This window comes from Macrosteles quadrilineatus, unplaced genomic scaffold, assembly GCF_028750875.1.
Source record: "Macrosteles quadrilineatus isolate MER2022 unplaced genomic scaffold, UCM_ALF_1.0 Scaffold_2__2_contigs__length_208266976, whole genome shotgun sequence".
Lineage (NCBI taxonomy): Eukaryota > Metazoa > Arthropoda > Insecta > Hemiptera > Cicadellidae > Macrosteles > Macrosteles quadrilineatus.
The window spans coordinates 96,157,852-96,185,724 of NW_026542595.1; the positions used below are offsets into that span (position 1 = coordinate 96,157,852).

The 27,873-nt window shown below is 38.5% G+C and overlaps 1 protein-coding gene across 1 annotated transcript; it reads left to right on the forward strand.

The window, feature by feature from the left end:
• Positions 1 to 12,678: 12,678 nt before the first annotated feature.
• LOC128984637 (piggyBac transposable element-derived protein 4-like) lies at positions 12,679 to 15,167 on the forward strand. The gene has a single exon (XM_054403972.1). It carries the CDS (start codon positions 12,679 to 12,681, stop codon positions 15,016 to 15,018), a length of 2,340 nt encoding a protein of 779 aa, XP_054259947.1. The 3' UTR covers positions 15,019 to 15,167.
• The last annotated feature ends 12,706 nt before the right edge of the window (positions 15,168 to 27,873 follow it).

Sequence of the window (27,873 nt, forward strand, 5' to 3'; positions counted from 1 at the left end):
GATTATTGAGCTTGTTTGGAATCCCGCCTTGAATGTTTAAGAGCATAATACTCTGAAAATTCTTATTTTCTAACTTATCTAGGTTGTTAGGTCGATGAGTGGGTGTTGAAGAAAGAACCTGGGCTTTGTGCTCCACCCCCTGGTTTGAATAGCCCTATTGACTATTTTATTTTACTAATTAATGAAGTGTTTCTGGAGCATGTTGGGCGTGCCACTAATGCCTATGCTCTTGAATTTTTTTGTGGCCCTAGAACTACCCCTGGCTCACGTATCCACCACTGGAAGGAGCTCACAGTTCCAGAACTGATGATTTTCCTAGCACTACTAATTCACCAGGGTAATATCAAAATAAACAGTTTGCATGATTATTGGAGAGCTGATGATTTATTTGACGTAGGTTTCTTCAGAAAGCACATGTCCAGAGATAGGTTCATGCTTATTTATAGATGTTTACATTTTTTTCATGACGAAGAAAACAGAGACAAACGCCTACACAAAGTTCAGCATCTCGTTGACTATTTCAATAATAAGATGACGCAAGTATACTATCCCTCGATAGAACTTAGTATTGACGAGGGTATGATGATTTGGAGAGGTAGACTAGTATTTCGCCAATACTCTAAAGGAAAACGCCATAAACATGGCGTGAAGTTTTATTCACTTTGTGAGAGCCAAGGACTTACTCTTCAACTGATCATTTATGGTGGGTCAGGGGACCAGACAGTTGGTGGAGTAGGGCATGCAGCTAAGGTTGTGATGAAACTTATGCAGCCTTACCTTGGGAATGGCCATGCAGTCTACATGGATAATTATTACACTAGTTTCAGTTTGGCTGCACAATTGCTGGCAAACAAAACCTACTGTACAGGAACAGTCAGGGCAGACAGGAAATTTGTTCCTGAAGCAATAAAGGACGCCAAACTAAAGTATTAAATCCCCAGAAAAACCATCTACTCCCAAATATAAGCCATCTCCAAAACCTCAAGCACCTAACCTAACTCTTCCTAATTTAAATTCCTCCTCGAACAAAATGCCTGACATAGATTCTCCTGAAATTATCATTCCAAAACCCCCACCCAAATCCCTCCCTGCTGCACCCACCGTTGTCAGAAAACTCTTTACCAAAACTGAATCCTCAAAAGAACCCCTTCCCTCCCATTCGAACCCTTCTGAAAAAATGGAAAAACCCATGGCCAAAAGACGAGCTGCATTTAAGCCCAACCCACTATGTGCTTATATTTTCCAAAAAGGGGTGCAAAAAGGGGTGAAAAAAGGTGAGCGTTGTGAAAAGTCCTACTTTTCTGATGCTAATGTGTGCAGCCTCCACACCAAGGGGAAAAGCAGGATGGTACCCACTTAACCTACAATTATTAGCAGCAAACCTGTCGCTACAAATCCTCCATCATTTGAAAGGCCATCAATTATTTTCAAAACCCAGGCTCAGGGAAAATCTTGTACATCTGATCCAACACCAAGCACCTCACGTGTTGTTGTGATAGACAAGATTTTACCTAGCCAACCACGAACGTCAGGGTTTGCTTGACCCTGTCGTCCACCAAAAATACATTTTATCCAACACCAAGCACCTCACGTATTGTTGTGATGGACAAGATTTTACCTAGCCAACCACGAACGTCAGGGTTTGCTTGACCCTGTCGTCCAGCAAAAATACATTTTATCCAAAACCAAATCAAATGTTAGGTTTTTGACTGGGTTTCTGGTCAGACGCACAATCGTTTAACCATGTATCGCAACTTTAATCGCAATGTTAGGAGGGGTGACCAAGATAGGTTCAGGGAACCTTATCTTGATAGGACGGAGGCCTACCACGCCGGAGCTCGGCCTGGCCCGTCACGTGGTCAACAACCTCAGAAGAATAGATCACAATCCACTCGCACCTATAAGAAGGAAAAAGAAGAGAAGTTTAGGAAAACCAAGGGAACAGAAGTATTGGCAACGTATCACACAGACTTGAAAAAGTCTCTCTTGTGTGGTTTTGAGTCCATGGAGGAGGTTTTAAAATCTAAAGCCTATGAGAATACCTCCCGTAATGTTGGAGTGCCAGTATCTACCAGAGCAGTTGGTGTGTCGACCGTGGCTACGTACAACCGAGTCACTGCACCAGAGGCAAACGCTCAACGCCTACCACCGATGACTATATTTCAATTGTATCGTGTTCAGCTTGCCCTGGTCGAAAAGAAAGTTTTCGACAACCGGTCTCAGTTAATTTAAGGAAACAGTTGATTTAAGGAAAAAACTTAGAAAATGTCTGAAAAATGTCTGGCTGTTTATCAGTCGCGAGTTTCTTCAGTATGGCGTCAAACGATGGCGATTATGGCTTTATTGAGGGGATTCGGTTTAATGGAAGGGAACGTTCATCGTTATATAAAACTGTTACTCGATGGGTACGATGCTGCACCTTTCTTCGAACGAGACGGGACTGTGGAGTGGATGAAGATGGATCGGCCTGTACTATCAGTTCTTCCTTTGCTTATTCACGGTGCCGGTCAACTAGCCATCCTTCAGTTATGTGGCGTGATAACAGAGATCGACGTAGCGGCTTGTATCCTACATTGGCTTCAGTGCGTGGAGATGGGATTTCAGGACACCAAGTTGGCGACTCAGAAAGTTTTTCGACAATGGCTGCCCCTAGCTTTAGACGGCCTACCTGCCCAAAAAGTACCGGTTTGGTCTCTGGTTGGTTCGCTGACGGGATGGAGGTGGAAGAAACCGGCGGAACCCGAGGAGATCTTCTTAGACTTGAGAGCGACACACAGGGAGAAATTGGAGACGTTACCTGCGAACACAGCAAAATATTTTAGGAGTTTGGAGAATCCGAACAGCCTAAGATCTCTTATAAAAGTGTACCACATTGGTCGTGTCATGGCGAACGATGGCACGTTCTACGCTTCAGCTCCAGAGGTGACCATCGATGCCGCAGTTTTGCCACGGACGGAAGGGAAGGTATTGCCCACGCTTCACCCCTCCTTACACTTGGAGAACAATCAAGTATTGTTGTACGATCAGATGAGCTCTTCCACATTTATAAACGGATACAACTATTTGAGACGTGCCTTTCCCGAGTGGATTGCGCGGAGCCGTTCTCTTCTGAGTAATCTTAATACCAAGATCCCTCTCTTTCTTACCACCTCTTCTGCTGGCAATATTCCTGAGCACCTTATGATGCCATTGACAGTTGATCCTCGGCTAAGGAAAGCGAGTAAGAAGAGAATAGTGGCGTTTGTCGCAGAGAGTAGCGAGATCTTGAATTTAGAGAGATTTCGGATACGGCTAACTGAGCCAGTTTTTGCAGTTGAACGCACTCAGATAGGGAGGCGAGCTCGTGCTGTAGCTGGAGTTAACAATCCACGTATTCTTGCTTCTTTACCCTTTTTGCGTGCAGCTGAGGTTTTGCAGAAATTGTTGAGACATGCTTCATCTGGGAAGCAGAAGGGAAGTGTTGTCGACTTAGCGCGGGCGTTGAATTGGACTGGGGCAAACGATGTTTTGTTGAGCAGTATGGATGTAAATGGATTTGATGCAAGTGTTCAGATGGTATCGCAGACCCAATTCATTTCAATGATTAGTGAAGTTTTAGGTCCCACTTGTTTAAGCCACTATATGGGATATTCCCCAATTCCTGATCCTACAGGAAAAATGCCGGGTGGTATAGTGTCGGCGCTTCAAATTTTAGCTTCTGATGTGATGGCTAGATTTCAACCTCAGTCGACAGCAGTGAAGGGTAAGATACTGGATTATGTTTACACCGCTGATCCTACATTTCCTTCCGGTTTGGCGTTCACGACGGTCCATCATACTATCCGTTTGATAGCCTCAATCTATGGAGATATATGTGATAGGATGTCTACAGGTATTGTTACCTCATTACAAGGGACTGCAAGTGGCTATCTTCGGGGCGACTGTGATCCTAAGGTCAAGGGTCAACTCTGGCGCTCCGGCAGGAGTCCTTTCTTAGAATAAAGGAAATAATTTGTGTGTGTGTGAAAAGTGATAAAGGCCAATTATTGTAGATTTTAAGAAATATGTGTTTCCTTTTATTATTTTATTACTTTTAGCAGGAAGAGTTGGACATTTGGGACAATTGTGTGTGAATTGAGTGGGGGGGGGGGTCTTTTAGCGAATTTCCTATATAGGGAATAAGCTATTTAGTTTTTACATTCAGTACGAATTTTGGAGAGGAGAAATTTGTATTTTTTAGTTACATTTAAAAATTCATACAGAATTTAATATATTAAATAATTTAATAATTAATTTATTAAATAAATTTAATATATGTCCCACCACAAGGAATTGATGGACCACGTATTGAGCGGGCATTGGCACGGGGAAAACCAGCATAGTGAGCCTCAACTCAACCCCTGTGGCTCAGAGAGTGTCTGCCATGGCGAGATAGCATGCGCTATTTTTGATGGACAATCACTACAAGACCTCACAGTTTAGCATACACTGTGCTTCTTGAATTGCTTGTGTGATCTTGGTGGGTTCAGTGGGAAGTCACTTGACAGTTAAGTCAAATTTGATATTGCCCCCTCTTTGACAGTTTCACTACAATCCGGCATCATGATTCAAGATCTCCAGACAAGTGAGCTTAAGCTGTTCGGAGGAAAGATTTCTGGCTCAGCCACCAATATCAGTAGAGATGAGTTTTATTCGGGGCTACTTCCAAGGTATGAAATCAGATTTTGGAAAGGTGAAGCTGTCCCTGTGGAAAGCATCAATACCTTGCTGGAGAGGCCAGACAAATACAAAGATGGAGAGAAAGTGATGATATTTGTTGCCAACAACTCAATGATAGCCAAGAAAAACAGCAGAACCCGAATACAGACGATGGGGACAATTTAGAGGCAGATCAATAACTGAGTGGCCAACAGACTCATCTACACTATCCATATAAAATTTATTGATAATTCATTTAATAATGAAATAATGATCGTTTTTAACTTTGTTTAAATCTACAAATCTATCTCAATTATGAGTGGCAGAGGCCAAAACTTTCCGCCCAGAGGGCGAGGTTACCACGGTAATAATTCCTGTGGAAATCCCCGAAGTTATAACGATCGTGATGAAAGGCGAGCCTATGAACACAACATTGCAAAGGCTAAGGACTGGGCAGATGCGTCCGAAGAGTGTACGCCTCCCGATCAGAATAAGGACCGCTCACGACAAAAGATAAATTTTAAGAGAGCTGAAGGTTGGAAGAAAGACAAGCCAGCAGTGAAGAAGACTACTCCTGCTGTTGCCGCAACTGCCGTTAGCGAAGATCCACCCAGCGATGCACCCCTTTACGATGTCACACCATTTACGTCGGGAGTCGCGCTCAACCAAGAGTATGCGCAAAATTTTGACCTTTCGGGCTTTCCTGTGGTGTGCCAGGAAACGTACAACGTACTCCAAGGTCTTAACCCAAGATTGACGAGGGACTTACCCTTTCCGGGATTCCTTCATAATATGAATTGTGTTCTTCAGACAGCTTTGATTGACGCAGTTTTTGATGATGGACAGCGTCCCGTACCCGGTCAAGACTCAAGAGCCCAAGACGTACTGCCAGCGGACTACGTAATACCTGGCCCTATCTATGAGTTCTGTAGCCAGTTGAGCAATACTATAACTCCTGGCAATCGAGAAGTGAAAGTGAAGGTGCCCGACATTTACATTCCACGTACCGAGAATGAAGATGAAGAAGGCGTGCAGATCCCCGCAGGCACGTTTGGTCTGGTCAATGACAATGTTTATGAAGCACAGTTGTGCCCCTACAGTACTATGACACTTGTCCTGAATACTATAAATCCCGTACCACCACCAAACTTCAACCTCCTTCCTGAAGATCTAATTCCAGAAGGAGCTGAAGCAACACCGAATTTTGTAGGCAACATTCCCATACCTCAGGTGCATTTAAGAAGGCTGGAAGGGCATCCCTGAATGTAGGAACCTTCGAGGATGGAGACGGTATCACGGGTAGGATTCGCTTCAATGCTGCCCTATTCAATAAGGGAAATGCTGAACTTGTGAGGCTCGAAGACAAGTTCAAAATGGTGAAGCTAGGACTTGAAAAAGGAGAAAGAAAGTATATCAAATGGCGATCCGAACAGGGACATTAATTGTATGTTAACGATATCGTATGGCGCCCGAAGGCATAGTCGATAATTAATTGTTTTGGCTCAGAATTTAATAAATATTACACATACCAAAATTTCCATATTCAGTTTTGTGTACGAGACATAATATTACAGTGGAATATTGGTTGTCTACCGTAGAACTAAATACGATCAACCGTCAGTACTGTTTTTAAACGTACTACGTTGGTATAATAAAATTACAGGATATTTATTGGAATTTAATTGACATCGAACTTAACCGTTTGAACACCGCATTTATTTATACCGTACCAGTGTTTATACATTTCCTCTGATAATTAATTGTTATTCGATTATAATTATTTAATTAGGAAATAATTAACACTGCCTTTCGATTTAAGTCCGAATATTCTGTAAGGTTTGTTCTACTTTAAGAAGGCTAGTCGACCTGTTAGTTCACTAGTGTTGCGCTCGCCTATTGTTCTCTGTATGAATGGGTAAGAGATAAGAGCGGCCCGATCAGCTGTTGATAACGGTTTGTTATTGGAGTTTCCCCGTAGTTATTTCAATTCTTATTTCTGGAATTTCTGGACTTATTTCTGCATAATATTTACATCCATTGCATTGCATAGTATTTATAACGCACTTGACGCGCGTTAAATATTTGGGATCAGAACTGTTTTATAATAATATTGTTGATTAACATATTGTTATATCTCTGGTTGTCCTAATATTTTACGGCAATTAACATACCCCAGTTTCATTGTAATTCATTTAATATTGTTACACGCAAGTATTAACATTGATTAATATAGCTTATTAATATAGCTTAATATTAATATTGATATTAATATTAACATTGATTAATATAGCTTATTATTAATATTGCATATTCCAAAATATGTTTGGAATATGCAATACGATTTGCAGCATGCGCAAAATAAAGAATACTGAAAGTAAATCAGGTGTACTTGGCAAGTAAAAGGAAAAAACTATTAAGTAGCCTACAATCATATTTCAGCCGGCATTTGCATAATAATGCAAGGATTTTTGACAAGAAGATATATTTTGACAATATTTATATAGTAGCCTACGCTCCGAAACAAAAAGCACTGAAAGTAAATCAGATGTACTCGTTTCAGTACTGTTTATTTTGGTGCATATACAAAAATTAAATATTGTAAAAATATTTTTTTTTATTGCATAAAATGATGAAATGTCATTACACAATGGAATTAGATACTCCAAAGTAGATGATGAGAACAAGATTTCTTCTTTTTGTACAGTGTCTGGCACCGCTGTATAGAGCCATCTAAAACCGATCTTAGAAAGGTCTGATCTGCAGTACCCAAATACTACTGCAGTACATTTTGTTTGAGACTCTCCAAGCAGTCAATATAGGAATTGTATGAATGTGTATCTTATCAGACGCACTTTACAAGAAACATTCCCAAACCTCAAGAAAATGAATTGGAATTTACGGAAGCCGGTCATGGGAAGGGACGTTAAAGAGAGAGGCTGATAGGATGGTGCAGCATCGTCAGGACATTACTAAAGCCTCCTAATTTGTTTTAGCCCATGGCAAAGGCATCTTATCAAAGGCATCTTATCAAACGCACTTTACAAGAAACATTCCCGAACTTCAAGAAAATGAATTGCAATTTTACGGAAGCCAGTCATGGGAAGGGACCGATGAACGGGATAGGCGGGACGTTAAAGAGAGAGACTGAAACGATGGTGCAGCATGGAGGACATTACCAAAGCCTCTGAATTTGTTTTAGCCCATGGAAAAGGCAGTATAAGTCTCCTGGAAATTACACCACAGGAAATTAATGATTTCAAGGCAGAGGTGGAAAAGATTAAAGTTGCGCCGAGTAAGGGGATATCTAAAGCTCACCAATTAACTTGCGTGATTGGAAAGAAAATTAATGGAAATCTATTGTCATGCTTTGATAGTAAATGATATGAAGATAATAACTGCTAACACTACCATCTTTTTGAGGTAATATTCGTATTACATTTTACTTTTTTGTATTCCACACATTTTGAATTTAAGGGAATTGTTATTTGTTACTGAACAATAAATTAATAGCCTACTTGATTTGCTATAAATACGGAATTTAGAATAAGAACTACTTCATTTTAGACACTTAAAAAATTTACTTTTGCACATTGCACAAACTAATACTCAATACAGGGAATCTTTTGCTAGAATTGTCAACCAAAATCGTTACGTTCAATTTAAATTTTTTACTTCTCTTTAGGTTTTGCCTGTATTGCGAGTAGAAGACGTTTACACCTCTTCAGATGAAGATGCTGATGATCCAGCAAATTACGTCGAACCCGTGGATAGTGAAGAACGTGAAAATCAGAGGGTTCAGAAAAAAAATGGGGACTTTGTAGTAAACTTGTTAGGGGAAATAGACCTTAGGGATCCAATGCTCCATAATGTTCCAAAATGTGACATTTATAATTCAGACTAGTTGAGGATTTATAGTATTCAAGCGGAAGAACATTTGGGATGAATGGACCGCTGGAGACAAAATGCAACCCAGGTACATATTATGAAGCACCAAAAGGGGGTGGATGGAGACACAGGTCTATTTCCAAAACAGTTTCCTGAAACATATTGGCAAGGAAAGACCTGCCCTAGTTATTTACGATGGCCACACCACCCACATAAGTTTAAGCTTAATTCAAAAGGCTATTGAAGAAGATATTACCATTCTAAAACTACCTCCTTACACCAGCTACCTTTTGCAACCGTTGGATCTTGCAGTAATGAAGCCTTTGAAAGACAAGTGGGATGAGGAACTTGTTCAGTGGCAAAGACAACAAAAAGCTGCCAAAGTCCCAATGAGTGTATTTTCTAGGTAAAAGTACCAGTTAATGACACAGAAGAAAATTACTGAAGAAGTAAACTTGGATGTTGAAATTGAATTTGAAGGCTTCATTCACGTTATAATCAAGATGACCTAGCCGAACTGCCTACTGCTGTGCTAGATGAAATTCAAGTTTTGTCCATGGAACCGTTTGAATCCATGGAAATTTTGGACACCACCATAACGCATAATGAAAATACAACGACATCTGTTGTACCTCAGCCTTCAATATTAGATACTGTGGAAACTAAAGTAAGTTTACACTCTCAAAATGAGGCAAGTTCTTTAACAGTAAATGTCCTTGGCCCTAACAACTCTAGTACCCTTATTGAAAAGTAATTCCTCATCAGTTACTATAGTGAATCTGTCTAGCTCATGTGAGTCCATACACTCTGCCAAACAATCCTCCACAGAGAATAGTGATGAAATACTGGTACCGTATGATGGCATTACACCTAGTGTAACTGAGACAACACCCGAGACAAATAATACAAAAGCGGATGAAACTCCCATTTCACCAAAGGGTTCTAGCCTCAAGAAGTCAATCCTAAGTTCCAATCCACAAGAAAATAAGCTGAATAAAAAGGACATTTCTCTGGCTTTATTGGAGTCCAAGTGGGTAACAGATGACACAGTTCAAATTGTTTTTGACATCTTAAACAACAATATTGCACACAAGGATGTACATTTCATCAGTCCAGTATTAACACTACAGTAGCTATTAAAACCCTTGATAATTTTGGGGAAATTCTTTTACCCCAAAATCTGGAAAATAAAAAGTTTATCTTCATCCCTGTAAATGATTTGTCTAAGGTTCAGAGCATTGGTGGATCAGGGACACACTGGAGCCTTCTTCTGTGGGATAAGGGTCAAGACAAATTTTATCATTTTGACTCACTAGAAAATCTTAACCACCTGCATGCTAAGTGTATATACGAAAGGCTGGCTACATTTTACAATGCTGACGCAAACCATTCCTTGGCTTATGTAAGGACAGCTCGACAAACCAACAGTGTAGACTGTGGAATACACATGCTCCTGACTGCTGACTGCTTATCTTCAAAAATTAATGCTGGGCTTTTCTTTTTGCCTCCTCCAACTATAAACTGGAGACAGATTTATCAGTTCCAACATTTGCAGAATCGGATATCTTGACGAAACGAGCACAGCTAGCACTTATAATCTACAATGACCAATATACAAGGATAAATAGAGATACATTAACACAGCTTCTATTAAAAAAGGAAATAAAGAGTAACTTGACCCAGCAAAACCCTAACGCAAACCATGTACCACCACACGTTGTAGCACCTAATCCTGAGAATGTCAACCTAAACAAACAAAAATGGACAAAAGAAAAAAGACAAAAAACATTTAAGTCTAAAGTTTTTATTAGATCCAGTCCCATTGTAACCGAGAACAAATTCGATACCTTGTCTGAAAATGTTCCTAGTCTATCAAAGGCAAATAATCAGTATGTTGGCCTAAATAAAAAACCTCAGATAAAAAAACCTCAACATAACAAAGATAAAGTTGAAAAGGTGTTTACAAATAATATAAAAAGAAAGAGAAGAAAAAAGAACAGGAGCTTTTGAAAGCAGAAAGAATGAGAAAAAGAAAAGGGAAAGGCACAAGAAATGAAAAATAAAAGAATGAAGAAACAAACCATTATCACATCAGATGAAAGCTCAGTAGATGACCCAGAGGACTGTTGTAATATTGAAATAACGAATCAAGAAATCTGTGTAAATAATTACGTTACAGTTCATTACGAAGGAGAGTATTTCCCAGGAATAGTCACTGTCGATAACACCAAGTGAGTTGATAATCTATAAATTAAGTAATTTTATTTGCTAGATATAAGCATAAACACATTTGAACACATTAATAGAACTATATAGTCAGTCTGAAAAAATCATATTATATCACAGACTTTTCTGAACGAAAACGTACATAAAAAAATAAAGTTGACTCAACCCTTAGAGTATTAGTAACTCGTACATTTCTTACTGTTGGGAAAATTATGAAATGTACTAAAGGTAGAGCCCATAACAAACTGATTCAGAAAGGGAGGAATTCATCCATACAATGCAAACGTTGTTCCCAAAACAAAGTTTGACCAAGAAGCCTTACAAATGTGGGAAGCACAGAAATCTGCAACAACAGCTAATCCAGCTCAAGATCATTCCACTTTGGTTATTACTTTGCCAAAGACTGAAGCGACTGTCACCTCCTTGCCACAGCCTGAAGTAGACTCCATTGGCATCCCTCCACTGCCTGCCCTGGTTCCAGTCACTTCATCAAATGTAGCTTGTCCTTCAGGACAGAGTGAACCATTGAATGTTGAAGCCGAAGATGACTTTGCAGAGATTGACATGGAAGACCAGTCGCTTGATTCTCATACTACTGCATCCTTGTCAAATTATAGTTCTGAAAGTATACTTTTAAGAACTTTTTAAAGTAGAATCTTCCTCCGATGTGAGTACCTTAAACCAACACCCAATTTGATAATTTATATACCTGCCCATCTAAATAACATAGGATTGAGAGTAGCCTACCTATCTAATAGCAAATGTATTCCCACAAATATGTTGTGCCTTAGCGAGGGTTTCTAAATATTAAGAGTATTTTTTTTTATTCTTAGATGGGGCTTCGGTCAGCGGATGGCAATGTCAGTCCAGAGGACAGCACTACTTCCCTTACCCTGAACACTGACAGTGAGAATGCGTATATATCGGAAGTGGGGATGAAGATGATCCCGAAATTGACTCATATGCCAACTCATCTCGAGTTGTAACTTCCCTTATCAACAAACCCATTGGATCGGGGAGCTTAAAAAAGACGCCTTTCAAAAGTTGGATCTAAATTGTCATGTTTGGAATCCAAGTTTAACAATGCCTACAACATTCTTCAATAATCGGTGGCCAAAAAAGGGGACGAAGATGACACTTTTGGGGAGTTTGTGGCCCAATCTATAAGAAACATCAATGACCGTAAAACAAAAAGCTGGGTTAGGCACCAAATTACCAATATTTTGAACCAAGCGGAGTTCAATAATACTCAGCAAATCACACCCTTGTCTCGTAATGTAATGCCGAGTAATATTCCTTCAATGCCAGCGCAATCATCGAACAAACTTAACTTAATCAGTACTCATCCTCAACATGTATTCTGTCACTCAGACATGCATCTAGGAGAAACAGGCAAAAATAACTATACACAATTACATAGGGGTTTTAACCCTTCCCACGCGGCAAACGCATATATACGCAGGCCTCAAATTTTGCCGAAACGCGTAATCCGTATATATGCGTATCTTCTTTATTTATAGTCTGTAGTTGGTGTAACGTCCGCTAGAGTTCAGGGTTGTATTGGTTTGTGTTCCGCTGATATTGCCGAGTGCACCCGAATCACTGTCAAGGTCGCTGGCTCACTAGTGGTGGGGAGGGAGGGGGTTTTGTTTGTCGCCGCATGGAATTTTCCGTGTCTGTGCGGTAGTCCCGCGCTAAGTCCGCATATATATGCACGCCACGTACTGCTGCTATTTAGCGAGTTTCTTTGTTTGCGTTGAGTCCGTACGGCGGATATTTAGTGAGTTTTATTGCTTGTGTTGTGTTCCGTGTGCTGTGTGTTATTTTCTTTATTTGTACAGTTATGTTTTTCTGGGGTTTCTAGCCAATAATTTTTTCTTATAATTGAAAATGGCGAACCCTGATGACCCGGACTTCAACGTCTTTGTAAATGATCTAATGAATGCTTCTTTTTCGTCCGCATATGTTGATATGGATATAGATGACAGTGACCGTGAGGACGCGCTAATATATAACAATCCTGGTGAAAGTGAAAGTGACGGAGAAGTCAGTCAACCCCCTCAACCTCTAGCACTGCCGCTGGATTCACAACCACCTGTCACACCCCTTCAACCTCCAGCATTGCCCGGCTCCACAACTGATACCAGTCACACCACCTATGATGACCTTATAAATGATATAGGCCTAACAAATACTTCCTTCTCGTCTATAATTGATGTTATGGAGATAGATAGTGACCGTAAGGACATTTCTGTCACATCACCGCCGGTTTCACTACCGACACCTGTGACACCGCTGCCGACTCCACTACCAACACCTGTGACACCGCTGCCGGCTCCACTACCAACATCCGTGACACCGCTGCCGACTCCACTACCAACACCTGTGACACCGCTGCCGGCTCCACTACCAACATCCGTGACACCGCTGCCGGCTCCACTACCAACACCTATCACAGACCCTCAACCTCCAGCTAGGGCCAAGCGGTCTCGTGGTGTCAAACGAGCACCTGTGACACCACCGGCTCCACAACCGACACCTGTCACAACCCCTCAACCTCCAGCTCCGGCCAAGCGGTCTCGTCGTGTCACACGAACACCTGTTACACCGCCACCGGCTCCACAGGCCCAGCCTCCACCCGACTCTGCCGACCTGCCTACCGCACAACTCAGCGACTGGGTTGACGTCACTGATAACGACCCTGGCCCTTCGCATACCATCCCGATATATTCGGTAAGTGCTGGACCTGTACTTCCTGCCGCGTTCGATAGCGAGTCAGAGCCCATTGATTATTTCAAATTGTTTTTCAACGATAACATATTTGATCTTATTTGTACTGAAACAAACTTATATGCTAACAAGCGGAAAGCTCAGTGTAATTCACCCCGTGGTAGAATAAACACGTGGAAGGACATCACCCCTGTTGAACTGAAAGCCTTTTTTGCAACTATAATAAATATGGGGTTGATTCCACTACCGTCTATTGAATCCTACTACTCGACTACCTGGATAGGGCGAATACCTTTTTTCAGAGACGTGTTCAATAGAGATGAGTTCTTGAATATTTTCTGGAATCTCCACTTCAATCACAAGGATACCAACAATGCAGTGCCCAGGGGATTTCTTGTTTCACCCATAGTCGACCATATGAAAGAAATGTGTAGGCTTTTTTATAACCCCTCAGAACACATTTCAGTCGACGAGAGCACCATTTCCTTCAAAGGAAAAGTTAGTTTTAGGATCTATAACCCAAACAAACCAACCAAATTCGGTTTGAAGATCTTTGTTGTGTCCGATAGCAAGAGTGGCTATCTATATGATTTTATCCCATATTACGGAAAGGAGACACTAATACCAGACACAACATTGCTAAAAACAACACAGATTGTAAAAGTATTAGCCCAGTCTGTTGCTATGAAAGACCCTGTTTCACCTGCTACTGGTCTCCACGTTTACACAGACAGATATTACACGAGTCCTGAAATAGCAGAAGAGCTATTAGGTATGGGATGTTTCCTTACAGGCACTGTAATGCCAAACAGAGTTGGTTTACCACCAAGATTGAAAGCTATTGGTAAAGGCCTAAAAAAGGGGGAAATTGTTTCCAAGCGAAAGGAAAATACACTGGTACTTTCTTGGAAAGATAAGCGCACTGTACACATGCTAAGCACTTTTTCCAAGGGTAGCAAACATAATACGACGGATGTCCCAAGCAAGTGGCCGAACAAGCCACCAACAGCAAAACCGCATGTTATCCTTGATTACATAAAACATATGGGAGGCGTTGATCACACCGATCACTTTATTTCATCTTACCAGTTTATGCGCCGAACTAGAAAATGGTATAGAAAAATGTTTTTCTGGCTTTTTGAGGTGGCTATTGTGAACTCGTACATTATGTACAAAGACATACAACAAAAGCACAACAAAAATCCCATGTCACATAGGCAGTTCCGCACATGCTTGGTGAAGTCCTTGGTAGAGGAAAAACTCGCTAATCGTCCAATAGCACGTAAAAGAGGCCGTCCAGTCTACGGGCCACCGAATCAACGGTTAGATGGAAACCCACATTTTATGGACAGAAAAGAAAAGGGAGCTAATCGGTGTGTGGTGTGTTTCAAAAATGGACGCCGCCGCGAGACAATCTACTTCTGCAAGACTTGCGACTCCCGTCCGGCGCTTCACCCAGACACCTGTTTCGAGCAGTTCCACACGATGGCTGAGTACTAGAACTTTATAATGTTTTTGTTGGACCCTAACATTGTTTTTAGTGATTTTTTATGAACTTGGCATTGTATTCCTTTTTATAATATTCTGTTTCAAAACTGTTTAGAAATACTTTTTTTCAATTTTCAATTTTTGTACGTTTATTTTTTTTTTTTTTTATTTTTTTTTTTATTTTTTTATCGTTTTTGTATGCTAATATTGTCTTTTGTATCAATTTTACAACAATACTGCATTTTTAATTTTTCTCTAAACAATTACAAGTAAACAAAATAGAAAAATAAAATAATTTCTCATTTTGTATGTAAAACTTTAAAATTCGTGTAAAATATATTATATTGATTTTTTTTCTTTATGCTTAGTATTTTTTTTATCCTTGGATATGTCCAAATGTAGAAGTAAAATTCGCCAGTAAAAAAAAAAAAAAATAAAATAAAATAAATTCCGCTGTTGGGGTTTAGGTGAGGTAAATGATATTCCGCGTGGGAAGGGTTAAGAGATACAAATTATTATTAGTTTTGATCTAGATTTATGACATACTAGCAGAGTACCCGTCCTTCGAACGGGGTTGGCGGATAAGAATGCTTATTGCAGTTATACTCGTGCTTTGCGTTTGCAATGGTAGAGGACTCGTTTTAACAAGTTTGTTTACTAGGCCTATAATTCACAAAATATTAGGTTTTACAATACCTTTATCAGTTCCAATTGTAACCTTCGTCAACGTGTGTGTTACATGTTTCGGCGAGCTGCCATTGTCAACACTTCATTACAGGAATATGTAGATCCGCTTGAATAGCTTCGTTCTCACAATACATTACACGACAAACAACATTTACACACGACACGTACGACATAAAAAATAAAATAAATACTTTTAGTTTGATAGGCCTATCTGTCTGTTTAATTAATTAATAGTCTGTTCCTGCTCGTGTACCGGCAATGTTGCATATTCGTGATAGGCCTATCAAACTAAAAGTATTTATTTTTATTTTTATGTCGTACGTGTCGTGTGTAAATGTTGTTTGTCGTGTAATGTATTGTGAGAACGAAGCTATTCAAGCGGATCTACATATTCCTGTAATAAAGTGTTTGACAATGGCAGCTCGCCGAAACATGTAACACACACGTTGACGAAGGTTACAATTGGAACTGATAAAGGTATTGTAAAACCTAATATTTTATATATTACGGTTCCGGGGCTACAACAATGAATTCTATAATTCACAGTAAACTATTACAGTATATAGCACATCTCCCATAGCCATAATGTTGTACCACTGCACCCAAACAATAAAAACAAGAAAAAAGTTAAGTTCCTACAGCTTTGTTGCTGCTTGGTTCAAATTAGCTGTTGTCATAAATCTAAAAAGAATTAATAGGGCTGCACCCTGTTGATAAACCTTATAACCTTTTAATGCTATTGAATATCATAGAATAAACTTGTGTAGTAGGAACAGCTGGCAAAATTCCTTAACTCCCTTTAAATATGAATTCTCATAAGGTTAACTTGGGAAACTCTAGAGCCACTGGGGCGGAGCCCAAAAAGATTTTAGAGGAAAAAATATGTCTATATGTTAATCGGGAATGTGAGCTATCATCACACCAAATTTCAGCCCAATCCGACCAGTATCTTTTGCGTTTACTTGTCACAAACATACATACATCCACTTTCTCATTTATAATATTAGTAGGCTAGGCATATTAGGAATATAATTGGCAGTTAGCGGAAAGTTTAGGTACAGTCCTAATCATCACATTTCTTTATGTTTTTTGGGTCGCTGAACACGAATATGAGGTTTGCTGACAGATATTTTGCCCGGAACATTGTTTATTTTGCGAAAAACCTTAAAATTTTGGCACTTTTTTTGGTTTTTCGGGCAAATCTCGGTAAGTGTGGGTTTTTGAGAAAGTCCTGCTTTGTAAAATTACAGATGACAAAATTTACTACAAGTTTCCTATATAATATTTGTTTCTACGACGAACCGTTACGCCACTAGAGCACACTAAAAAAGGCCAGAAGTACAAAAAATTAAAATCATTGCTAAATGCTGCCGTTTTACAATAGGTTTCCAAGGAAACAACCCATGTTACGATAATTTTAACTATTTATTCATGATAACAAACTGAAACACATTTAAACATACCCCCGCCGCAGCAAACCTGTAGACTAAGCGAATTTGCCATTTCCCTGATTGGATTTACACTAAAATGTCTCCTTAAAAATATCACATTTATTCCCTATTTAAATAAATGTAAGGGGGGTCGGATGACTTTTCGGGTCAAAATTATGAAATTTTTTTTTTTAATCTAATTAAATTCCTTGTAGTTTTCTGCGCATTTTGATATGTAATTTACTTAATTCCGACTATTATTACCATAGTTACAAGCAAATATGTAAAGATATGCACTCACATTTTCCGGCCCTCAACGAGTAAAAACCATTCTCATACATATACTTTCGGAATTCTAACTCATGCAGGTGATATTACATTCTGTTGGGTTGGTAGTAAAGCTCTCTGTCTAGTGGTGTCTGTCTAGTGTCTGCTGCTACGATCATCTGTGATTGTTTTGTGTTGGTGTAAAACTTTTACAGTTTGTTTAGTGAGTGAATAACTTTTGTTTTTGAAGTATTTTCTTTCAAAATGCCTAGATTAAAACCTACTTTTAAAACTAGAGCTAAAGTGTTCACTGGCAGAAGAAATCCTGGTGGTAAAGTAAATAGTAGGCCTAATGTAGTTTCTGAAAACTTGCTTCTTGGGTTAGGCCTGGATCCTAGGCCTAGTTCTGATGCAACTCCTCAAAATCCACAAAATGTTGTGTTGCAAAAAGAGAGCTCCTCCAAGAGGAAGATTGGTCCTCAGATAAATAATTACAAACAGTATAAAGGGAGTTGTAGCTTTGAAGGAGGCTGTAATGATATTGTAAACCTTGGTAAAATAGAACTGTTGTTGAGTAAGATAGCGGTGTGTAATCGATGCGGAGGCTCGGTTTCAGTTTGTACTTCAAATCGTCAAGGACTCAGTGTAAATATTCATATCAAGTGTAATTCTTGTGCCTATGAAGTGAGTGAATACAATAGTAACAAACTGCAGGAATGTAAAGGTAAGACTGAGGTGAACATTAGGTTAGCCTATGCATTCCGCAGTATTGGCAAAGCTGACTATGCCGCTAAAGTAGTGTGTGGTATTATGAATTTACCTAGGCCTCCTGCCTTCAAATATTACACTAAAGTTTTGGGAAATGCTGCTAAAGAGGTATGTGATGCATCGATGAGAGAAGCTGCTGAGGAAGTAGTAGGTTTAGAAGAAAATGACAGCGATCGTGACATCACGGCAATCTTTGACGGGACATGGCAGAAACGAGGACACTCATCGTTGAATGGTGTTGTGAGTGCTATCAGCGGAGAAACCGGTAAAGTTATTGATGTGAAAATAATGAGCAAATATTGCAGATGCCGAGGAAGATTAGAACAACAACATGAGACTGGATGCACGGCTAATTATCAAGGTACAAGTGGGGGCATGGAAAGTCAAGGTATTCTAGAGATGTTCAGAGAATCCGAACGTAAGTATGGAATCCGGTATAAGTATTTTTTGGGTGATGGTGATAGTTCTGCATTTCCTAATGTTGTAAAAGAACAACCATATGGGCCTGAGTTTGAAATTATAAAAAGAGAGTGCGTTGGCCATGTACAGAAAAGAATGGGATCCCGATTGAGAACTCTGAAAAAGAAATGGGGAAAAACCAAGCTAGCGGACGGGAAAACTATTGGAGGTAAAGGGCGCCTAACACAATCAGTCATAAATGATATGCAGCTGTATTATGGACTTGCAATCCGCAGGAACATAACAAGTCTTGAAGCAATGAGAACCGCCATTTGGGCAGAATATTTTCATATGGTTTCTACCAACGAGCGTCCTGCTCATGGCCTTTGCCCGCGAACTGCCGACTCGTGGTGTAAATATCAGAAGGCTAAGATAAATGGGGAAGAGTATGATCACAGGCAGCACAACCATGTTGAACCCATTGTAATGGAACAAATTAGACCAATTTTCAAAAACTTGACTGATAGGACTTTGCTGGAAAAATGTTTACACGGGAAGACGCAGAACCCGAGCGAGTCCCTAAATAATGTTATATGGTCTAGAATCCCTAAGACAACATTTGTCATGAAAGAAACATTACAACTAGGAGTTCATGAAGCAATAGCCTGTTTCAACAAAGGCAATATAGTGAAATGTGAACTGCTACATAAGTTAGGTATTACTCCAGGAGGAAAGTGTGTCGAAGCCATGCGCGATCTCGATGAGAACCGTATCAAAAGAGCGGAGAAGGCGATTAGTGAAGTGGAAAAAAAGTGCCGACAGAAATTGACAGCTGCAAAGAGAAGACTGGAAGACACATATGAGGCACAGGAGGATCCTGACAATCCATCATATGGTCCAGGAATGCACTAAAGGTATGTCTAGTTTTCTCAAGTCGATTAAACGCCTTTTTCCGTAAATCATGTTTTTATTACTTTAGGTACACATAACTTTTAAACCAGTTAAGATATTTTAATAAATTTTTTTTTGTTTTGTTTGTTATAAAGTTATCTACATTTACAGCACAGCATATTTGTCAGAACCAATTTTTTGTACTTTAAAAAAATTGCAGAAAATATTTTTTTTTCATTTTTTTTAACGTTAAAATAAAAATTTATAATTTTGTTAAAAACAATTTTTATTTAATTTGCTGTGCTCTATTATTAGAAAAAGATGTCCTGATTACAGAGAAAAAAACTGCATCTTGCTATCTTTAATGGTTTCAAAGTTATGTGTACCGAAAGTTACATAAATTTGCATGTAAGAGATAGGGTAATCCGACTCCCCTAACGAGTACTTAGGTTTGCTGCAACAGGGAGGGTAAAAAGATGTTTTTTTTGTGAAATGTATTAGTTTAGTATGAAATGAATGCATTTTCCAAATGTGATCAAAATGTGTTCATAAACAAGCAAACTACAACAGTTTACTTATTGTCCATAAAAAATAACATGGGCATTTTAAATTTACAGATTTTTGGAATTTTCTCCGTAACCATTATGCTCATAACAACGCTTTAATATACTAAATTATTTGTCTTTTTAAGCTCTACAAAATGGTATGGAAAGAAATCGCTAAATTTTAAGTTTATATACAGGGTGGCTGAAAAGTATCTTGCACCCCCACTTAACTTTTTAACTATTTAAGATATTTGAAATCGGTTTGCGGCAACCTTCTTAGATATAAAGGGCAACAATAATTATGGTTAATTTTAAAAATGTTGCCCTTAGAGGTAGCGGGAGTAGGGGGTAGCTCAAAATTTTCAAACAACAAGTATAGTCGAGTTTGGTATTATTTTACAGGTCTTGACGAAACATGAACATTGACATAAAGAAAACCAAAATCGGCTCACTAATAACAAAATGGCGCCCTAAAACGTTTCAAATCCAAATTCCCTCAACCTTGAGGGTGGCAAAAAAATTAACTTGCACCCTCTTTTACTTTTTATCTATTTGAGATATTTGAAATCGGTTTGCGGCAACTTGTTTGGATTTGAAGGGCTACAATAATTATGGTCAGTTTTGAAAATTTTGCCCTTAGGGGTAGCGGGGGTAGCTCAAATGTTCAAATAGCTAGTATAGTCGAGTTTGGTATCATTTTGTAGGTCTTGACGAAACATAACAATTAACATAAAGAAAGTAGAAATCGGACCATTAATAATAAAATGGCAGTTCAAAATTACTTTAAATAACCATTGTCGCAATAATTTTTAGCTGCCATTTTGTTATTATTGGTTCGATTCATATTTTTTTTTGTGGCTGGACAAGTGGCTGGCAAGTGACTGGACAAGTACTGGAGTTATTTACTATGGAAATTATCGTCATGGGTTGTTTCCATGGAAACCTAATGTAAAACCTTTGTAAAACGGTTTTATTTTCATTGTTGGTACTTCTGGCCATTTTTAGTGTGCTCTAGTGGCGTAACGGTTCGTCGCAGAAACAAACATTATATAGGAAACTTGTAGTAAATTTTGTCATCTGTAATTTTACAAAGCAGGACTTTCTCAAAAACCCATACTTACAAAGATTTGCTCGAAAAACAAAAAAAAGTGCCCAAATTTTAAAGTTTTTCACAAAATAAACAATGTTCCGGGCAAAATATCTGCCAGCAAACCTCATATTCGTGTTCAGGGACCCAAAAAGCATAAAGAAAATGATAATTAGGACTGTACCTAAACTTTCTGCTAACTTTCCTAATATGCCTAGGCTATAGTAGGATTCATTGTTTTTAATTTGATTTAATTAAATTTCATTAAAACCCGAATGAGTCCATATTATTGATATCAATGAAATTACTGAGAAAAAACAATCAACAATTTGTAAATAAACTCTTTGAGTGCCGCAGCATCTACATAGTAGACGATCAGTATTTTATCAATATTTCACTTAGTACATTGTTTTGTTTTTTTTACCTGTTAATGGCTGTATCACATTCTCCCAAACTCCAAATTATCGATTGATGTTGGTTTTCCTATTTTATTGTCTCCTTGGGAGTGATGGGCTTCAAGGTGGGGAGTGACGCAATCATTAAACAGCTGTCAGTAATAGCGGCAGACAGCTACGCAGTTTGGTTAGTTGTTTTGTTTACACCGTGCGTTCTTTGTTTGTTTTCACTAAAACTGTTTGAAACACTTAATTATAAGTATTTTAATGACTATTGTTTTAGTGTTAGAGTAGGCCTATGTGAAAAAAGTGAATTGTAAAATTAGTAGTAAACCAAAATCGTAAGTTACAATTGACTCTGATTTCGTTGTACAATGAGGGTTTAGCCTAGGCCTATGTGAACTTTTACTAACATACAATTAGTTTATAACTAAAATGAGTAAAAACAGCCTTGCTGATGATGAAAACGGCATATTAGATGCCCTAGATCAAACCTATGCTGCTGAAAATACATCTTTCGTACCTAGCAGTAGTCTAGTAAAGGTGGTGATGAAGCTGTCAGAAGTGATTGTGAGCTCGATATTTCTGAAAATGTCGCTGATGGTGAATATTGCGATGAGGTATTTAGTGATGTTAGTGACCATTATGCTCATAACAACGCTTTAATATACTAAATTATTTGTCTTTTTAAGCTCTACAAAATGGTATGGAAAGAAATCGCTAAATTTTAAGTTTATATACAGGGTGGCTGAAAAGTATCTTGCACCCCCACTTAACTTTTTAACTATTTAAGATATTTGAAATCGGTTTGCGGCAACCTTCTTAGATATAAAGGGCAACAATAATTATGGTTAATTTTAAAAATGTTGCCCTTAGAGGTAGCGGGAGTAGGGGGTAGCTCAAAATTTTCAAACAACAAGTCAAATTCAAATTCAAATTCAAATTGTTTATTTGGCCATTAAACATTACATAATAGGCTATGTCAATACATAATTCTGTAAATAAAAATAAACCATCATCGGAGATTGGTTAACAATCAAATCAAACCATGCTTAGTTTAAGTCAAATAGCATACAAAATAAAAAGTTAAATAAATCAGATTAAAACCATGCACATTTGGAGAAAATAAAATCAAAAAGCAGTTAAAAAAAAAGCACACACCATGCATTACCTAATTACAGGTGGACCTCTGTCTTAAGAAACTCACTAGAGTCAAATAAAGGTGTTTCTAGGAGCCAATTATTTAGAAAGGCTTTGAATTTTTGTAAAGGCAAACGCCTCACTTCAAGAGGCAGATGGTTAAAATACTTGCAACCTGTAACAGGAAAACAATTAATTGATTTACTCAGTCTGTGCCTTACAGTGAAAATATCAAACCTATTTCTAGTGTTATGGCTATGTACATGCTGATTTCTAGGTAGGTATATTTCATTGGACTTAATTTCTAGGAGACATTGAAAAATATATACATTATATACAGTCATGACTTTGTTTTGGAGAAACAGTGGTTTGGAGTGCGCGAGATCCTGGGCTCCACTAAGTACCCTCATCGCTTTCTTTTGCAGAACCAGAATTTTGTTGACTTTAGGCGAGTGACCCCAGAGTCTCGTTCCGTAGACAATAATAGAGTGAAAAAAAGCAAAGTAAGCAACACGAATAAAATCTTTTGGCAGGTAAAAACTCAGTCTTCTCAATAAAAATATAACCCTGTTAAGCCTACAGCACAGCGACTCAATATGATCTCCCCAGTCAAGGTGAGGGTCCAGAGTAAAGCCCAGCAGCTTTACATGGTCAGTGCACTCAGCAGACTTTCCCAAGCTAAAGGTGATTGCCTGAGTCTTGGATTCATTGAGGATCAGTTTGTTAACATTGAACCAGGCAGTAGCAGTAGAAAGAAAACCCTCAACTTTGGTTTTTGAGAGCTTCAAGTCAGGATCTTTGGCAAACAAGGTAGTGTCATCTGCATAAATAATAACGTTACCTGACACTTCATAGTAGAGGTCATTAATGGCCACCAAAAACAAGAAAGGGCCCAATATGGAGCCCTGAGGGACACCATGATTTACTGCCAAAGGGGTGGAATTTCTACCATTCCAACATACTATCTGCTGTCTATTGCTAAGGTAAGATCTGAGTACGTCGAGTGCACCACTCTGCAGGCCATATCTTTCAAGTTTCATAAGAAGAATTTGGTGAGAGACACAGTCAAAAGCTCGTGAAAGATCACAGAGCAAGACAGAAGTGTTTTGTTTGGTTTCAAAGCAATCAAGCACTACCTGAAGAAGGGAGTCCACTGCCGAAACAGTGGATCTGCCCTTCCTAAAGCCGTACTGCCCAGGCACAAGCAGGTGATGCACTTCAAAGTACTCATACAGTTGTTCCAGCATAACAGCCTCAAACACCTTTGCTAGAATGGGAATTATAGCTATAGGTCTATAACTTGACAAGTTATCATGAGATCCCTTTTTAAAAACTGGTACCACTCTGGAGATTTTCAAGGCGTCAGGAAATACCCCCTCATACAAACAGGTGTTTATGATGGTAGCCATGGGAGAAGCAATTACATTAATTATACCCTTAAGCAGTTCAATCGTCATGTCAAAACAATCTTTACTCTTTGACAGTTTAAAGCTATGGACAATGTTAATGATAGCAGTTGGCGTCACAGGCCTCCAAGAAACAAGAAGACTTGAAGTATAGTCGAGTTTGGTATTATTTTACAGGTCTTGACGAAACATGAACATTGACATAAAGAAAACCAAAATCGGCTCACTAATAACAAAATGGCGCCCTAAAACGTTTCAAATCCAAATTCCCTCAACCTTGAGGGTGGCAAAAAAATTAACTTGCACCCTCTTTTACTTTTTATCTATTTGAGATATTTGAAATCGGTTTGCGGCAACTTGTTTGGATTTGAAGGGCTACAATAATTATGGTCAGTTTTGAAAATTTTGCCCTTAGGGGTAGCGGGGGTAGCTCAAATGTTCAAATAGCTAGTATAGTCGAGTTTGGTATCATTTTGTAGGTCTTGACGAAACATAACAATTAACATAAAGAAAGTAGAAATCGGACCATTAATAATAAAATGGCAGTTCAAAATTACTTTAAATAACCATTGTCGCAATAATTTTTAGCTGCCATTTTGTTATTATTGGTTCGATTCATATTTTTTTTTGTGGCTGGACAAGTGGCTGGCAAGTGACTGGACAAGTACTGGAGTTATTTACTATGGAAATTATCGTCATGGGTTGTTTCCATGGAAACCTAATGTAAAACCTTTGTAAAACGGTTTTATTTTCATTGTTGGTACTTCTGGCCATTTTTAGTGTGCTCTAGTGGCGTAACGGTTCGTCGCAGAAACAAACATTATATAGGAAACTTGTAGTAAATTTTGTCATCTGTAATTTTACAAAGCAGGACTTTCTCAAAAACCCATTACTTACAAAGATTTGCTCGAAAAACAAAAAAAAGTGCCCAAATTTTAAAGTTTTTCACAAAATAAACAATGTTCCGGGCAAAATATCTGCCAGCAAACCTCATATTCGTGTTCAGGGACCCAAAAAGCATAAAGAAAATGATAATTAGGACTGTACCTAAACTTTCTGCTAACTTTCCTAATATGCCTAGGCTATAGTAGGATTCATTGTTTTTAATTTGATTTAATTAAATTTCATTAAAACCCGAATGAGTCCATATTATTGATATCAATGAAATTACTGAGAAAAAACAATCAACAATTTGTAAATAAACTCTTTGAGTGCCGCAGCATCTACATAGTAGACGATCAGTATTTTATCAATATTTCACTTAGTACATTGTTTTGTTTTTTTTACCTGTTAATGGCTGTATCACATTCTCCCAAACTCCAAATTATCGATTGATGTTGGTTTTCCTATTTTATTGTCTCCTTGGGAGTGATGGGCTTCAAGGTGGGGAGTGACGCAATCATTAAACAGCTGTCAGTAATAGCGGCAGACAGCTACGCAGTTTGGTTAGTTGTTTTGTTTACACCGTGCGTTCTTTGTTTGTTTTCACTAAAACTGTTTGAAACACTTAATTATAAGTATTTTAATGACTATTGTTTTAGTGTTAGAGTATGTGAAAAAAGTGAATTGTAAAATTAGTAGTAAACCAAAATCGTAAGTTACAATTGACTCTGATTTCGTTGTACAATGAGGGTTTAGCCTAGGCCTATGTGAACTTTTACTAACATACAATTAGTTTATAACTAAAATGAGTAAAAACAGCCTTGCTGATGATGAAAACGGCATATTAGATGCCCTAGATCAAACCTATGCTGCTGAAAATACATCTTTCGTACCTAGCAGTAGTCTAGTAAAGGTGGTGATGAAGCTGTCAGAAGTGATTGTGAGCTCGATATTTCTGAAAATGTCGCTGATGGTGAATATTGCGATGAGGTATTTAGTGATGTTGATGACACAGATGCTGATAAGGATTATGAGCCCTCCTCCCTGCTTCTCACAAGGGGGCTTATCATACTCATACTTCTCTTATCCTGGGCTTAAATCAATTGCAGCAGAAGTACCTATGTATTCCAGGAACATCTGTTCCCGCAGAACGGTTTTTTTTTTAAACACAAGACAGATATATTAAACCCAGTAATTAATATAATCTCTAAAATATCGGAAGAGGTGGCAAATATGGAGAAAAAATCATGATTGATTCATAAGCACAAGAATCAATAGATTAATCCTCGTTAAAGAATCGATGCATTGATTCTTTTGAAATTGATTCTCCCATCACTAGCTAGAGGCTGTTAAATAGGAAAACTAAGAAAGTCGATACATGCCCTCAGGTCCGAAAAAATAAAATAAATGATTTATTGGTCTACAGATTCACTACTGGAAACAAAGATCTTTGGGCAGGTTATGAGTAGGAATCGTAAAAAAAAAATTTTTTTGTACCCAATCCAAAATCAATTTGGTAGGATTCTCAAAATTCGACCAATTTTATGTACGTTGTACAAAATGTTTGCATCTAAATTCAAGCCCTTTCAAAAACTGGCGATAATTGAGACGTTATTCCTCTATAAGGGTAAGCTAGCCTTTAGACAGTACATTCCTTCAAAGCGAGCACGATTTGGAATCAAAATGTTTGTGATCTCAGACTGTCCAACAGGCTATGTTTTGAACATCCTTCCCTATTTAGGATCAGAAACGGAACTTAAGTTTGCAAAATTAAAAGAAAAAGTAGGCACAACGGGGCAATTGGTGCTAACACTAACAGAACCCTACTTTGAAAAGGGGCATAAATTGTTTTTAGATTATTGGTACGTTTTACCGTCACTAGCTCAGGAACTGATGAAGCGCAACACAAACATGTGTGGTACAGTCAATCCCAATCGAGAGGGTTTACAAAAAAACTAGCCCCCTTAGATGTTGGTAAAACAGATGTACATTGTACAGAAAATATTATGTACCTACGTTGGCAAGATAAAAGAGAGGTTAGGATGCTAAGTACGATGCATACCAGCGACATGATTGGCATAGAGAAAAACAACTGGGAAACTGGGGAGGAAATCAAAAAGCTCTTGTCAGTGGTGGACTACAACAAAAACATGGGGGCTATCGATATTGGCGATATGCAACTGTCTTATGCCCGGTACAACCAAACTTCCCATGGCTGGTTTGATGAGGTAACGTTTACTGACTAGTTTAAATAAACTTTTCTTCCTGTGGCACACAAACTAGAGGGTAGTAAATTGCAGCTTGGTGACAATTTAGCTAGCCCATTTTCAATGGAAGTGATCCGAATGTGTGAAGAATATCATGTAAGATTTGTTAATTTGCCTCCTACACATTTAATGCAGCCCCTTGATGTTGCGTTCTTTGCCCCGTTAAAGAAATGCTGGCGCTCAATACTGACAGAATACAAAAGTGCCCCAGCAGCTTATAGACTGGAATAAGAAAAGCTGAGTTTCCAAGATTGTTGTTAGAACTCTGGGGGTTAATAAGATTATGAAAATAATTTTTATGTTAAAGTTTATAAAATTGTTCGTCATCATTTTGGTAATGGCGTTGAAGGTAGGAGATTTTACATTTTCCTCTTGACCAAAACCATTTTCAATTTTCAGACCACAATAATGGCACCTAAGAAGCGGCAGAAGTTGGATACCTCAAAAGAAGTAATCGTTCATATCGATTTTAGTCAGAATTACGAGTGCAAATACACCAAAGAGATTCAAAGTGTCCATTTCGGAGGGTCTCGTAAACAATGTGGAGTTATGTATTATAAGGAAAATTATGAGTGTGAAAAACCTGCTGTATTTTCTTTCTCTTCACTATCTCAGTCATTGCAACACGATCCATGTGCTGTAGTAGCACACTTAAAACCTGTTTTAGAACATACTAAAGCTATTACCAGAGCCCAGCTTAAAT